The sequence below is a fragment of the Carcharodon carcharias genome, chromosome 22 (assembly GCF_017639515.1).
Source record: "Carcharodon carcharias isolate sCarCar2 chromosome 22, sCarCar2.pri, whole genome shotgun sequence".
In the NCBI taxonomy this organism is placed as follows: domain Eukaryota; kingdom Metazoa; phylum Chordata; class Chondrichthyes; order Lamniformes; family Lamnidae; genus Carcharodon; species Carcharodon carcharias.
In genome coordinates, this window is record NC_054488.1 from 54,292,187 (window position 1) to 54,305,506 (window position 13,320).

General features: G+C 43.5%; 1 protein-coding gene across 1 annotated transcript in view; it reads right to left on the reverse strand.

Moving 5' to 3' along the window:
* The window catches only part of aatkb (apoptosis-associated tyrosine kinase b), a 115,178-nt gene that overhangs the window by 17,120 nt on the left and 84,738 nt on the right, over window positions 1-13,320 (reverse strand). The window contains exons 8-10 of the mRNA XM_041217294.1: window positions 7,584-7,717; window positions 5,020-5,104; window positions 712-833 (exon numbers count right to left, since the gene is read on the reverse strand). Of these exons, the coding sequence (XP_041073228.1) occupies window positions 712-833; window positions 5,020-5,104; window positions 7,584-7,717 (341 nt within the window). The remainder of the gene's footprint in view (window positions 1-711; window positions 834-5,019; window positions 5,105-7,583; window positions 7,718-13,320) is intronic.

A 13,320-nucleotide genomic window follows, 5' to 3' on the forward strand; every position in this document is an offset into this window, starting at 1 on the left:
ATCTTGCAGAGGACATTTGGCTGCCTCAATGCCCACATAATAGAAAAAGGAGTTGGCCATTCAGCCCCTCATTTTTATTCTATTGGACCTGTACCTCAACTGCATTCACAGATCTTTGCCCCATATCCCACCACAATTTAACCTAACAAAAGTCTATCGATCACAGTCTTGTGGTCAAAAGGTTTTTGTTAGGTGACTTTATCGGAGGATGTGGAGAAATGAAGTGACAAAACTTGGAAAGCAAATTTCCTGGCTGTGAAATGGAACAAACTGAGAAGGTGAAAAACGTTCGATAAATGAGAAGGTGCTTTCTTTGCAATCCTCTGTGTGAAATAAGTGACTAGTCCTCAATGGGAGTGAGTCCTATGCACAAGATTACTGACAACTTTTCACAAAGTGGCACCAAATTGGCAATTCCACTTGGTGAGGCCTCAAGAATGGTTCATGGTGGGAAATTAAATATTACAATGACGCTACGGGAAGTTCCCTTCCATTATTGATATAACCGGTAGATTTAGAATGACAGTCAGATAGTTTGGTGGGAAAATGGTAAGTTTCTCCAGTACTGGGATTTCTTTATTTGGAGGAAGACCTTCAAAATTCTTCAAAAATACAGATTAGCTTTCAAAATGCACGAAAATGAGTTCCATTTCTATGTCCTGCTCTATGGTTACTGAGATACTGATACTGTCATTCTCGCCACTTGCTCACCAGATATTACTAATCTTGGTTTGATCCACCACCAGCAGATTCCCATGAACATCATCGATAAGCTCAGGTGCAATCCAGCGGAGTGGAATCCAGAGCTGGTCAGGAGTTACAAAGTAATCTTTCTGTTAAAAATATTAGAAAGACAGTGTTCATATCACTCAGCTCCCAAAGAATCTCCACACCAACGTTTGACAACAAGTGACATTATATGGGAATATTGGTCATTTTTGATTAGATGCCACAACCTAACTGAGCTCTTTCCTTTCCAGTTTCTGTTTGATTGGTAAATTTGAAACACAGGATGAACAAGGTTGTAATTATTGTACACATCATCATTGGAAAGTTAACAGGCCATGATGGTGCTCACGGAAATGTCAGAGAAGAACTTTCACCTCTAACTCTGCACATCATTGCTCTCTTTCAGCTCAATGGAATCAAGGCATTGGGGATAGGGCAGGAATGTGGAGGTTGAGGTGGAAGACCTTCCATGACTTTGTTGAATGTCTCGAGGGACCATACAGCCTACTCCAGCTCTTATTTCCTATGCTCCCCGTTTAGGAAATTTTGCTTTCCTTTCTCACTTGTGCTTCTTTTTTTTAATATTTTATCAGTTTCACCCTTAGCTTCCCCTGGATTGTTCTTGCAATTCTTTGTTCTTATCCATCTCTCTTGCAGCAGGCCCGTGGAATCTAAATTAATGTACGGTGAGGAGCTGAAGTTCTCAAGACATCGCCAAGCAGGAAAGGGCAGAGGTTTGTTTAAATTAGGCCGTACCAGCACTCACAATGGCCATGGTGGGGCTACGCCAAGGTTCAATGTCCCACAAGAATCACACAATACCGAGCGGCAGTTCGATCAGCAACGTACATTCCCTCCCCCCTCACCTAACTACTGCCACTGAGATGACCTCAGGTAAAGGCCATTCAGGCAGATGTATTTTTGTAACCTCGTAGCGTGACACTAACATGTTATTTGACACTTTGCCATCATTGTTAAGAGAAGTGAACTGGTTACACTGCCCTCCATGAAAATGTACCAAGGTACCAATTTTATGTCATATTCCTGCGAGACCCTAATTGTAATCACCTACTAACGCTCGGAGAACCGAACTCTTTTCATGCGTCTTTCTAACCCTCGAAGATAACCCAGTCCTGGTCACCTTATTTTAATTCAACAACTGTAACCTACCAACTAGAGCTGGGTACTAAAAAAGAACCATCTTACATCACAAAGTGTAACATCACGCCCTCAGAAAATGAATTCCAATCACAGAATCTTTAATAGTCGTTCAAAATTCTGACCTCACAGACCATGGCATCACAACTCTGTAACGTGTGATTGTTATGGGGCACTGGGCCTTGGCCAAGTCCCTACCACGGCCATTGCTAGTGCTGGCACACCTGCCCTTTCCAGTGATGAGGAACGTTTGAGGTGCAAATCTTTGATTGAACATTTTTCGGCCCTTTTTGGTTAGCTCAGCTGGCTAGATGGCTAGAATGTGATGCAGAATAGTTACAATAGCACAAGTTCAATCCTTGTACTGGCTATGGTAGTTCATGGGGGCACTGCCTCCCTATGTTGTCCTAAGCTTGATGTGGAGTGGTGCCCCTCAAGTTATACAACCAATTGTCTCTCTCTCTCTCTCTCTCTAGGAGAGACATACCTATGGTCCCTGCTGGACTACAGCTAATTACATTCCATTTTTCCTGTATGCTTTTGTCTACAATGAGGACAATCTTGGTCAGCCTTAGTTACAAATCTTTTATAAGTACGGTTTAAAGAAGAGTCAAGTGCGAACATACGAATTAGGAGCAGGAGTGGGCCACTCGGCCCCTCAAGCCTGTTCTGCCATTCAGTAAGATCGTGGTTGATTTGATCTTAGCCTCATATTCCTGCTTATCCTCGATAACCTTTCACCCCTTGCTTATCAAGAATCTATCTACCTCTATCTTAAAGATATTCAAGGACTCTGCCTCAGCCACCTTTTGAGGAAGAGAATTCCAATGTCTCACAACCCTCTGAGAGAAAAAAAAATCCTCATCTCTGTCTTAAATGGGCGACCCCTCATTTTTAAACAGTGGCCCCCAATTCTAAATTTACCTACAAGGGACAACATCCTCTCTACATCCACCCTGTCAAGTCCTCTTATATCTCTCAATCAAGCCACCTCTTACTCTTCTAAACTCCAGCAGATACAAGCCTAGCCTGACAAGCCTTTCCTCACAACCCGCCCATTCCAGATATTAATCTGGCAAACCTTCTCTAATGCATTTACATCCTTCCTTAAGGAGACTGTACTCCTAATTTATTACTCTCTCCAATTTGCCTTCCCTGATCTTTCCATGTCCAGATAATTATAGGCAGAGGTCCTGCTCTCAGACTACCCTTACACACCAGTCACTCGGAAGGTGGGAAAGGGTGGTCCCAGGTGACGTTTCCTCCACTTTACTCTCTCTGTTCCCATCACAAGGATACAGTTTGGGCCTGTGCTTGCCTCTCCTCATGATGGGCTAGATCTTGACTTTGTGTGAGAGTGTATAAAAGGGGTGATAATGAGCCGGCAGCCCTCGTTCCATGAAGCTGTGACTGAGATGTCACACTGATTGGCAGCTTGTTACCACTCACATTATGCTCTAGCACAAAGTCCAGATCCAGCCCATGTGTCTCAGGGGCAGGAGCTCCTGCTGCAAGAGTTAGTAGCCACAGGCCAGTATCTCAACGCTCTGCGAATAAAGGATGGATGTTTTATGAACAAAAGTCTGCCACTTTGGTTGATTGAGGGGGCTTGACAGAGTATATGCTGAGGGGATGTTTCCTCTTATGTGAGAATCTAGAACTAGAATAGTTTAAAGATAAGGAGTCGCCCATTTAAGACAGAGATGATGAGGAATTTCTTCTCTCAGAGGGTTGTTAGTCTCTGGAATCCTCTTCCCCGGAGAGCAGTGGAGGCTGGGTCATTGAATATATCCAAGATTAGGCAGAGTTGGGAGGGAAAGAAAGGGAGTCAAGGGTTATGGAGAAGAGGCAAAAAAGTGGCATTAAGGCCACAATCAGGCCAGCCATAACTTTATTGAATGTTGATGTAGGCTCGATGGGCTGAATGGCCTACTCCTACTCCTATTTCTTATGATCTTATGATCTCATAGGGGTATCTTTTAAGTACATGCCAAGTGGGTTTCTGTAAGGGCAACTGGTCCAGTTTGATGGTGGAGACTATTAGTAATTAATGGCCAATCTCAGCCACATTGCTCTCTTGCAGCAAATTCAGCAACCCGCTGGTTGACAACAACTTTCCTGAAGTGGAGATTGAAAAGAAAATTAAATGCTGGAAACACAAAAAAAGAAAAATCTACAACAGGTGGCTCACTATGGGTGACAGTGGAAAGGCTGGCACTTATTGTCCATCCCTTGGTTGACCTGAAATGGTGGTATTCGGGCCTTCTGCTTGAACCATTGCACTGCTTGTGGTAATGCTGCTCTCACAGTGGGGCTGGTTTGTAGCTGGTGTTCAGCTGCTCACTAAGCCTTTCAACAGAGATGTGAAGGGAGTGTGTAGGGACGGTAAGTTCTCTTCCCTGAAGTGAACCAGTTCCATTTTCAAAAAGAATGGCAGCTTTGATGATAATTTTGTTCTCAGGTCAGTCCAAAAAATACCACATTTATTACATTAACCAGCCGTGGCAGGATCTAAACTTGTGACAACTATGGATTGTTAGTGTACAAGCATAACCTCTAGACTACCTTACTGACCTTAAACAGGTATTTTGTGACTCTTCACCAGGCCATACCTGAAACCTCTGTCTCTGTTTCCAATGCTGATTTAACATACTGAGTATCTTTTCTGTTTTGTTTTTAACGATCTCTCTTGATTTGTTTTTGGGAAGTTCACCCGTGTCATTCTTAGGCTGGGAGGGAGTATAGCCAACCTATCTCAACGATGCCCCAGTCAATAGATGGCACAGTATGGACAGTGCTCCCGATTGTGTGATAGGTTTTGACTACACACAAGAACCCCGCATCACCTCATAAACCCATACCTTCTTCGAATGGATTTCCCGTTGAACCGACAACAGGAAACCAGGGATTTTCCGGGCCCACCTACATTGGGAATCGTCGCAGGCGGGATGGAAATTTTGATAGGGCCGGCCAAAGATCCGTTGACTTCGGATGGGAATTTCAGCTCAACACAATCTTATAACTTCCTGACATTTCCGAAATGGCATTATACAATGTGTTACTTCGTAACTAGAAAATTAAATAGCGCACAGCTCAAACATGCACCCGATTCTTTATACCTTATTCGTTTACCTTGTACTTATTGTGAGACAGTCCGTAGTCTCCAATTTTAACAGTTAGGTCTGCAGACAGCAAACAGTTTCGCAGGGCCATGTCACTGAATAAAGGAGAACCACAGCCATTACTCTGTAACATTGGTTGCAAATCGGTGCAATTTAGATGCTACTTGATCCTAGTCAATTCTCTTCATCTCCTGAAGGCCTTGCTAGGGGTGACCCATAGGCATCAAACACTCACTTTACCCAAGTGCTCATTAATTGTACAAAGGTTTGAAGCTGGTTCAACCCCCAACCTTGCAGCCTGCGACTATGACAGGTTAGGAGGTTAGTCAACCAAGCTTCCCCCAGCCCTCACAAGATGTGGGGGTGTGACATTTTAGCAGCAAATGGCTGGGTAGCAATCAGAACCAATTGTTCCCATGGGATCGGGGGACACTGATCCAAATCCCTCCGGGCTTCACCCTTCCCAGTGGAGATCAGCCTCACCAATACTGGCCAGGCTTTGAACCGGGGATTCTCCAAGTTGCAGGTAATGACTAAGAGAAACTTGCTGAAACATTGAGGAGCACCCGAAACTATATATTGTTTTAAAATATTCCAGGTTGAGAGATTTTTTTTTTCTCTGAAGCATTTTACTTGGGGAGCCCACTTGATAGGGAAGCCTGCAAGTCATTTGCCTTGTTATAACTGTCTGGTGCCGTGCACTGCTGCTCCGACAGGCTGAGTGCTGTGTGGTCTGGCCTAAAGGGATTGGGAATGCTTTCAGCTGGAGGTGAGTTACCGCCCCACCAGAATGGGTGAAGATCAGACCAGCCAGTCAGCCTGGGCTGATCCCATGCACTTCATAGTGACTATGCTGAAGAGCATCACTTGAGAGTGGAAAACAACTTGAGCTCTAACCAAGGAGGTGCAGAACCACATTATAACATGGGGGTGGAAGTAGACGGCCTTGCAGCAGTATATAATGGAGAGGCCATGAACAGTGGGAGCCAAAAATCATTAAAATTGATGTTTACAGCATGAAAGGAGGCTATGCAGCCCACCTTGTTTGTGCTAGCCCTTTGCTAACAGTCCCCTTCTTTATCCTCTCCCAATAATCCTATATCTTCCTGCTTCAACATGTTCCTTTAAAAGGTGCCATTGTCTCTACCACATTCGAAACAGCCCGTGCCAAGTAGTCATTGACTTCACACCTCGTCGCGCTTTCCTGAGCACATTTACCAAATATTAGGCGAAAGGTGAAGAGAAAGGTCAGGAAGGTCAGAACCTTTGGAGAGAATCACCTGGCAGAGCCTGAGTGGGAGGCTGTCTGACTGGAGAAGCTGCTGCTGATTAAACCCGGTTTTACCGTGAGTCAGGGAGTGAGCTCGGCTGGGCAAGCAGCGAGTGATCACCCTCTGCAACAAAATCACTGATGCTGGAGCCATGAGGTTCACTCTGTCAGCACCAGGATATTGTTGCAGGGAATGAACAGCAATGACGGTCTCCATGGCAGGAAAGATGTGGGTGCAGCAGGGAGGGGGCGGGGGAGGGGAGGGGAGGGGGTGGTGTAGATGTGTTGGGGGGAGAGAGGGTGGGAGGGAGGAGGAAGTGGCTTCAGGCCTGACAGATCATCACCCACAGCTACAATGTCACGACGAGCAGGTACAAGGTAGAAAAACAGAGCAGAGAAAAAGAAACGTATAAAAGGAGACAAAAGCAATCATTAGACTGAAAATAAAAGGGAAAATAAGCCTTTGAGAATCATCATCAACTTTTATCTTCAACTTAGGTAGCAAAAAGCAGCAATTTAATCATTTCTTAGCTTGCAGTACACAGGAGCAATACCATCATGCCCATGGGTCAGTCACTTCAATAGGATCATTTCGGGCTGAGTCACCTATAACTGTACTTTACAATAAGCTCCAGTGCTGAATATTTCCTCATATTATGTGCCACCTTCTAAAGCTGTGTTAAACAGTTTCCTTACTTGAATTGCTCCAAGGTTTGTAAAGATAAGGCTGAAAGCGTTTACATTAGAAAAGGATAGATGTCCAGCTTTTAATCGAGTTTTGTTGTGTGAAATTAGTCAAATCAATGTAATTTGACCAGCCACTCACAATAATACCTTGCTTTCCATGTTTCAAAAGGCACTTGCTTGTCAGTGGAATTGTGAAAAGCACTGTGGTAGTAGGGGGCGGGGGGGGGTGTCTTTAGTTCCGCCCTGAAGTTACAGAAAGTACCCCCCTTGCACCAACAGCTCTCTGCTGCAATGCTTTGTCCCTGTTGCTGTGACCCAAGTGAAACAGCGACAGTGGAAAAGCAGCTGCTTGAACTCAAGAGATGCCTTTCAATATTCTACCAATGTGCATTTAGTTTCTAAACACATCATGGCTAACTCTCCCAGATGGATAAAGTACAGCCAGATTGTGCTGGATCCTTGCTGGCTTCCAGATGATTTCCCAAACCTTAATCAAGGAGGCAATTAATACAGCTATTTTTAAAAGATTTGAATTCCAGAAATGTCATTAAAGCTTAATTTAAATTTACACTCCGGAAGGAACGTGGGAGTCTTAGAGAGTACAGAAAGCATCCTACCTGTGTATGTAATTATGTCTGTGGAGGTACTGTAGGCCTGATGTGATCTCACACGCCATTCTCTGCAGCGTTGTAGGGTCAGGGGCCAATTCGTCAGCTGCATTATGAGTCCTCAGATAACCCTTTAAGTCACCCTTGGGAACAGAGCAGCAAAAGAGCAAACATCAGTCGACAGGTTTAGGATAATCTGCTTTGCTGGTCTGTTGTGCCAACAGAAAATAAACACTGGATATCAGAATGGTGAACACAATTATACCTCTTGACGTTGCTCTATTTCCTCTACCGTTACTGGTTATCCTGGAGCTTCAAGGTTCATGGCGAGAGGGGGGTGGGGTGGGGGGGGGTGCCAGTGGTTTGCTCGGAGTGAGGCTATGAATATCCTGAGACGTTAGCAATCATTAGATATCACCTTGTCCATCTCGCTTCAGGCTGCTCCGGAGGCTGACAGGCAGAGCAGCCAGTCCATTGAGGGTCCTGGGATAAATCCTACGACAATGTGTCACCCCACTGGGGAACCATACTGATGCAGAGAAATGCAGATGAAACAGGAGACTGGGAACACCCCTCAGCCACCTCATCGTAATATCCCTGCAACTGGAAGCTCAGTTACAGGAATTTGGGAAACATGTGATCAGCATGTGGAGATGGAGACCTTACTTCAATGGGTCTTCCCATCCCATCCACCACTGCCCCTGCATTCTCCAAGATTAGTGAGGAGGAAAATTTACCTCTTACTGTTCCCACTTACTTGGTTTCCACAAGCCTGCATCAAAGCACATGTAAAACTATGCCAGCTAGCAACGCAGTGAAAATTTTAATATCCTACAAGAGATTGGTGTGGGAGTGACAGGCCTTGGGGCTCACACTGGTAACGTGATCGCCATCTCAAAATGGATGAATTATTTGCATTTCTGTAGCACCTTTCACAACCCCAGGACATCCCAAAGTGCTTTACAGCCAACGGAGTACTTCTGAGGTCTCGTTACTGTTGTAATGTAGGAAATGCAGCCCACAGCAAACTCCCAAAAACAGCAATATGATAATGACCAGGTAATTTATTTTTGCTTTGTTAACTGAGGGATAAATATTGTCCAGAACATGGAGGATATCTCCCCTACTCGTCTTAGAAATAGTGACCATTGGACCCCAGAGGACAGACGGATTGGTTTAATGTGCCACTCAAAAGGTAGCACCTCCAGCAGTGCAGCACTCCCTTAGTACTGCACTGAAGTGTAGCCTGGATTATGTCCATGACAACCTTCTGACTCAGACTCGAGACTAACCAGAGCCACAACAGCAGGAAGCATAAAAGAATGGCGGGGGGACAGTATGGTTCTAAAGAGAGTGAGAATAACTCATATGGTTCTCCTGCAATCTCTTGTCATTAGGTATATACTCTAGAATGTATTATTTGTGCAGCACAATAACTTCTGTTATTTGCAGAGATTGAAGATATCTTGCGATTGAACACATACTACCCAAGCCTTGGCTGGGTGGTAACACACTTGTCTCTGAATCAGAAGCTCATGGGGTTAAGCCCCACTCCAGGAATCTGACTGTGGAATCTAAGCTAACATTTCAGTGCAGTGATATGGGAATGCTATGTTGCCAGAGGTGCTGTGTGAGAATATTAAACCAAAGCCTTGCCCGGTTGATGTTCCCACGTAGTACTGGAAGAAGAGCAGGAGAGTTCTCCAGATATCTTGGTCAATGTTTAGCCCTCAATGCACCGTGCTGAAAAGTAAAGGAGCCTAGCTGTTTGTTGTATATAAAGTAGCTCCAGCCATTCTTCACATCACAACAATAAAGTACTTCATTGGCTATGAAATGCTTTGGGATGCCTTGAGTTTGTGAAAGAGGCTGAATAAATGCATGTCCTTTCTTTCTGACATTATTTGCCACTATTACTATTCTGTGGCATGGGTGGAGTGCTGTACAAAAACTGAATATATACTCTGTAATAAAAAATACAAGTGAAGTAAAATATATTATGCAGTTTTCATACATTGTGTAAAATATACCCAATTCAAAATTGTGTTTTAATGGATACAAATGGCTGCAGCATGGGTAATCTACCATCCTCTTGACCAAACAAGCAGCACCGGGGCAAAGCTCTAAATACATGTTTATGTCTCTGTAATGTAGCCCACAGTTGAGTTCAATAAATCTTAATTGAATGTATATTATGATGAGTGCTCTCACTGACAGTTTATATATCAATTTATGTAGAAACATTTTTTTATAGTGCTCAATTTCTCTACTTAATTACCTAATGGCTTTTGGTACTTTATATTGGTGACTTCCAGTGCTTAAACACACCAAAAATAAATTTGATCTTTTTCATTTGGAGCTGTAATGACAAAATAAAACCACCAGGAGGCATCGCATATCCAGATTAATGACCTCGTCCCAATAATCCTGTGATGTGCATTTTAATACGTCATTGGTTCGACTATTTTTATTTAACAAGCTATTTGAGTATCAAACAAATCTGGTTGAATTAATCGGAGGCAGTCAGCCTGCTCAATAGATTAGGAATGAAGAACTGTAGACTTTGGGCTGACCAATAATTTTAACAATTCACACTGGTTAAGTCATAAGCCGATATTTAAACATAAACTAAGTAATACTGAATCAGTTGATCAGAATGCACCCGTACTAAACCTGTTCCTATGGCCCAGATAAAAAGGGCCAAATGCAAATGCTGCAATTGCAAAGCAGGTTGCTCAGAGCCTGTAAGAAGAAAAGACGTGTGTGTGTTTACATTAGAACATTTGATCAGGGCTGATGTGATCAGAGGTCCCACTCCAAACATGAACCCCTGTTTTTCCATGCTCTCTGACCTGATGTGCATTTCCGCCAATTTCAGCTTTTATTCCCCTCCACGGGACTCTCTCTCCAGTAAACACATTTCAGATATCTCTATGCTATTTTTAAAAGCTTTACCTTAAAAAAAGGTCATTGTCAGAATGCATCTAGGTCACTAGCTCATATTACACAGAAAGTCGAGGTGTGGATATTTCGCGCCTTGGGACGTGTCATTATGTCTCGCAGTTAAATGGAAGCTGTTGCTGCAAAATTCAATATTTTCATGAAGCTTCTTTCTGCAGGGACCTAAAATATGTGTGCTCCACTGGAGAATACCAAAACCATCAAAAGAATATGTGAAATCTTATAATATTAACACAGGTCAAGACTAGTGGTGCTTCCTCAGTCCAGCTTGCTGTAATAGTGTTGATTATATCCCACTTGCCTCAACTTTGACAGGTTAATGTGCGCAGACTGTGCATGTCAAAATGCTGTGGTAATGAGGTTGTCACTTGACAAGCCAATGTTGTCTTGGTGAGTAGAAAAGGAAAGCTTTAAACAACACATGTTAAATGTCTCTCCTATCCTCTTTGAACCCCCAAGGAGTTTCCTGGGAGTGCTGAAAAATCATAGTGGCAGCTGTTTGCTATACAGTCCTCTGGCTTTGCTCAAATCCTGGCCTTAAAACAATGCCCTGTTATTTGTCAACATGTCCCTTGAGAATGTAACAACTACGATGAGCCATCTTTATCCATTCTGGCTGATAAAAAAGTGATATCAAAAGGGAAACTAAAGCAAGTCTTGCACTATACGCCTCTCAGGATGACGCACAGTAAGGCTTGAAGGTCAGGTTAATAGACTCTGAGTGCAATCCCTCCTTTTTCTCTGTGGAATGGAATTCTCCGCTATGTTACACCATGGGTAAGGGACAGCACTGGTGAGAAGGAATCAGAAGGGTCACCTCCCCTTTAAGGCTTATTCAGCCAGGGTTATGGTTTCTTGGTGCTGTCCACTATATAAGATACTTGCCATCTCTCTAAAGCAGGGGAGGTAAAGGAGAAACAGATGATAATACCTTTACACAAAATCCCCATTTTCCTCTTTCTCTGAAGAAGAGTCATATGGACTCGAAACATTAACTCTGTTTTTCTCTACACAGATGCTCTCAGACCTGCTGGGTTTTTCCAGCATTTTTTGTTTTTGTTTCAGATTTCCAGCGTCCGCAGTATTTTGCCTTTACTCCGTTTTTCTGTTTTTTTTAAGTCAAAGGTAAGACCAAGGTCAATATTTCTCCACAGAGTATCTTCCTGCATGGTTTTACCCTTTCATGTCGTGACTTTCCCATAGATCCCTGTAGACCTCCATTTCCAGTGGCGCAGAATGGACAGAGAGGCTGGAATGAGGTGGGATATGACAATCCCCTTGCAACGGTTAGCCTTGTCATCCTTTGGATACTTAGGACTGCCCACTTGCTGGTTTGCCTTTCACTCTCCCCAGACTATAACATCAATGATCCTGAACAAACCAAGGCATAGAACCCAATCACTCTTCCAACTGGCCAGCAGATTAGAAACATAGAAACTAGGAGCAGGAGTAGGCCATTCAGCCCTTCGAGCCTGCTCCGCCATTCATTATGATCATGGCTGATCATCCAACTCAATAGCCTGCTCCCGCTTTCTCCCCATACCCTTTGATCCCTTTCGCCCCCAAGAGCTATACATAACTCCTTCTTGAAAGCATACAATGTTTTGGTCTCAACTACTTTCTGTGGTAATGATTAATGCTGAGCATTGCCACAGCACCAGAAGTAACGGTTACATTCGACATGAAGTGTAATAATCGAATTCGGATTCCACGCTGGGATTACGAGTCCGGGATGTAACCACTCAGGGCTCTCATTAGCAATCTCAAAATCCTTCTAAAGAATCAGTCAACTATTCCCAGCTGTTAACTGCCTCTTTATGGAGTTGGGTTTCAGCTTAATGTTCACAAGGTTTTGTTAGGAGCTCAGGGTCTACATGAAATGGTGGAAGATGTGATTGTCTTCCATCTCTTGCCCACAGATTGATTTCTGCCGTTGACCTTTGATCTTATGCAACCATGTGTGAGAAAAACTAATGGCGCAAAAACAATCCTAGTAGTCCAGAAGCGCTCTTCAAATCTGAAAGTTGTTATAACAGGGGCTTGTGTGCTAAATATAAATGAAAGGTGAAAAACAGGGCTTTTTAAGATCTATTTTATATTTTAAAATCTTGTGTAGGGCCCACTTGCCACAATTTTTGGTCACAGTTTTGCTAAAATATAACATGAAATCAGGTAAAGTGGGAAATCTTTATGTAAAAGGTCCTGCTGATGTTTTGGTTATAAACTGAGGAGATTTGGTGGCATTTAATGCATCTGGTTGCTGCATATTTCTTCTCTTTATTGCACCCCTGTAATCCCCCCTTCCTATGAGCAGTGTCATGGGAGTTCTGCTTGGAATTCTATGAACAACTGAAGAAGGATGCCAGCAATGTCCATAGTAACTCCATGCAGTTTTGAAGAATGAGAGGTGATCTCATTGAAACTTACAAAATTCTTACAGGGCTTGACAGGGTAGATGCGGACAGAAAGTTTAGATAGGATGGTGAGTCTAGAAGCAGGGGGCATAATTTCAGGATGAGGGGCAGGCCATTTAAGACTGAGATGAAGAGGAACTTCTTCAGAGGGTGGTGAACCTTTGGAATTCTCTACCCCAGAGGGCTGTGGAAGCTCGATCATTGAACATGTTTAAGACAGGAATCGATAGATTTTTGGAGACTAATGACATCAAGGGATATGGAGATAGTGCAGGAAAGTGGTGTTGAAGTAGATGGTCAGCCATGATTTAATCGAATGGTGGAGCAGGCTTGATGGGCTGAATGGCCTACTCCTGTTCCTATGTAATGGT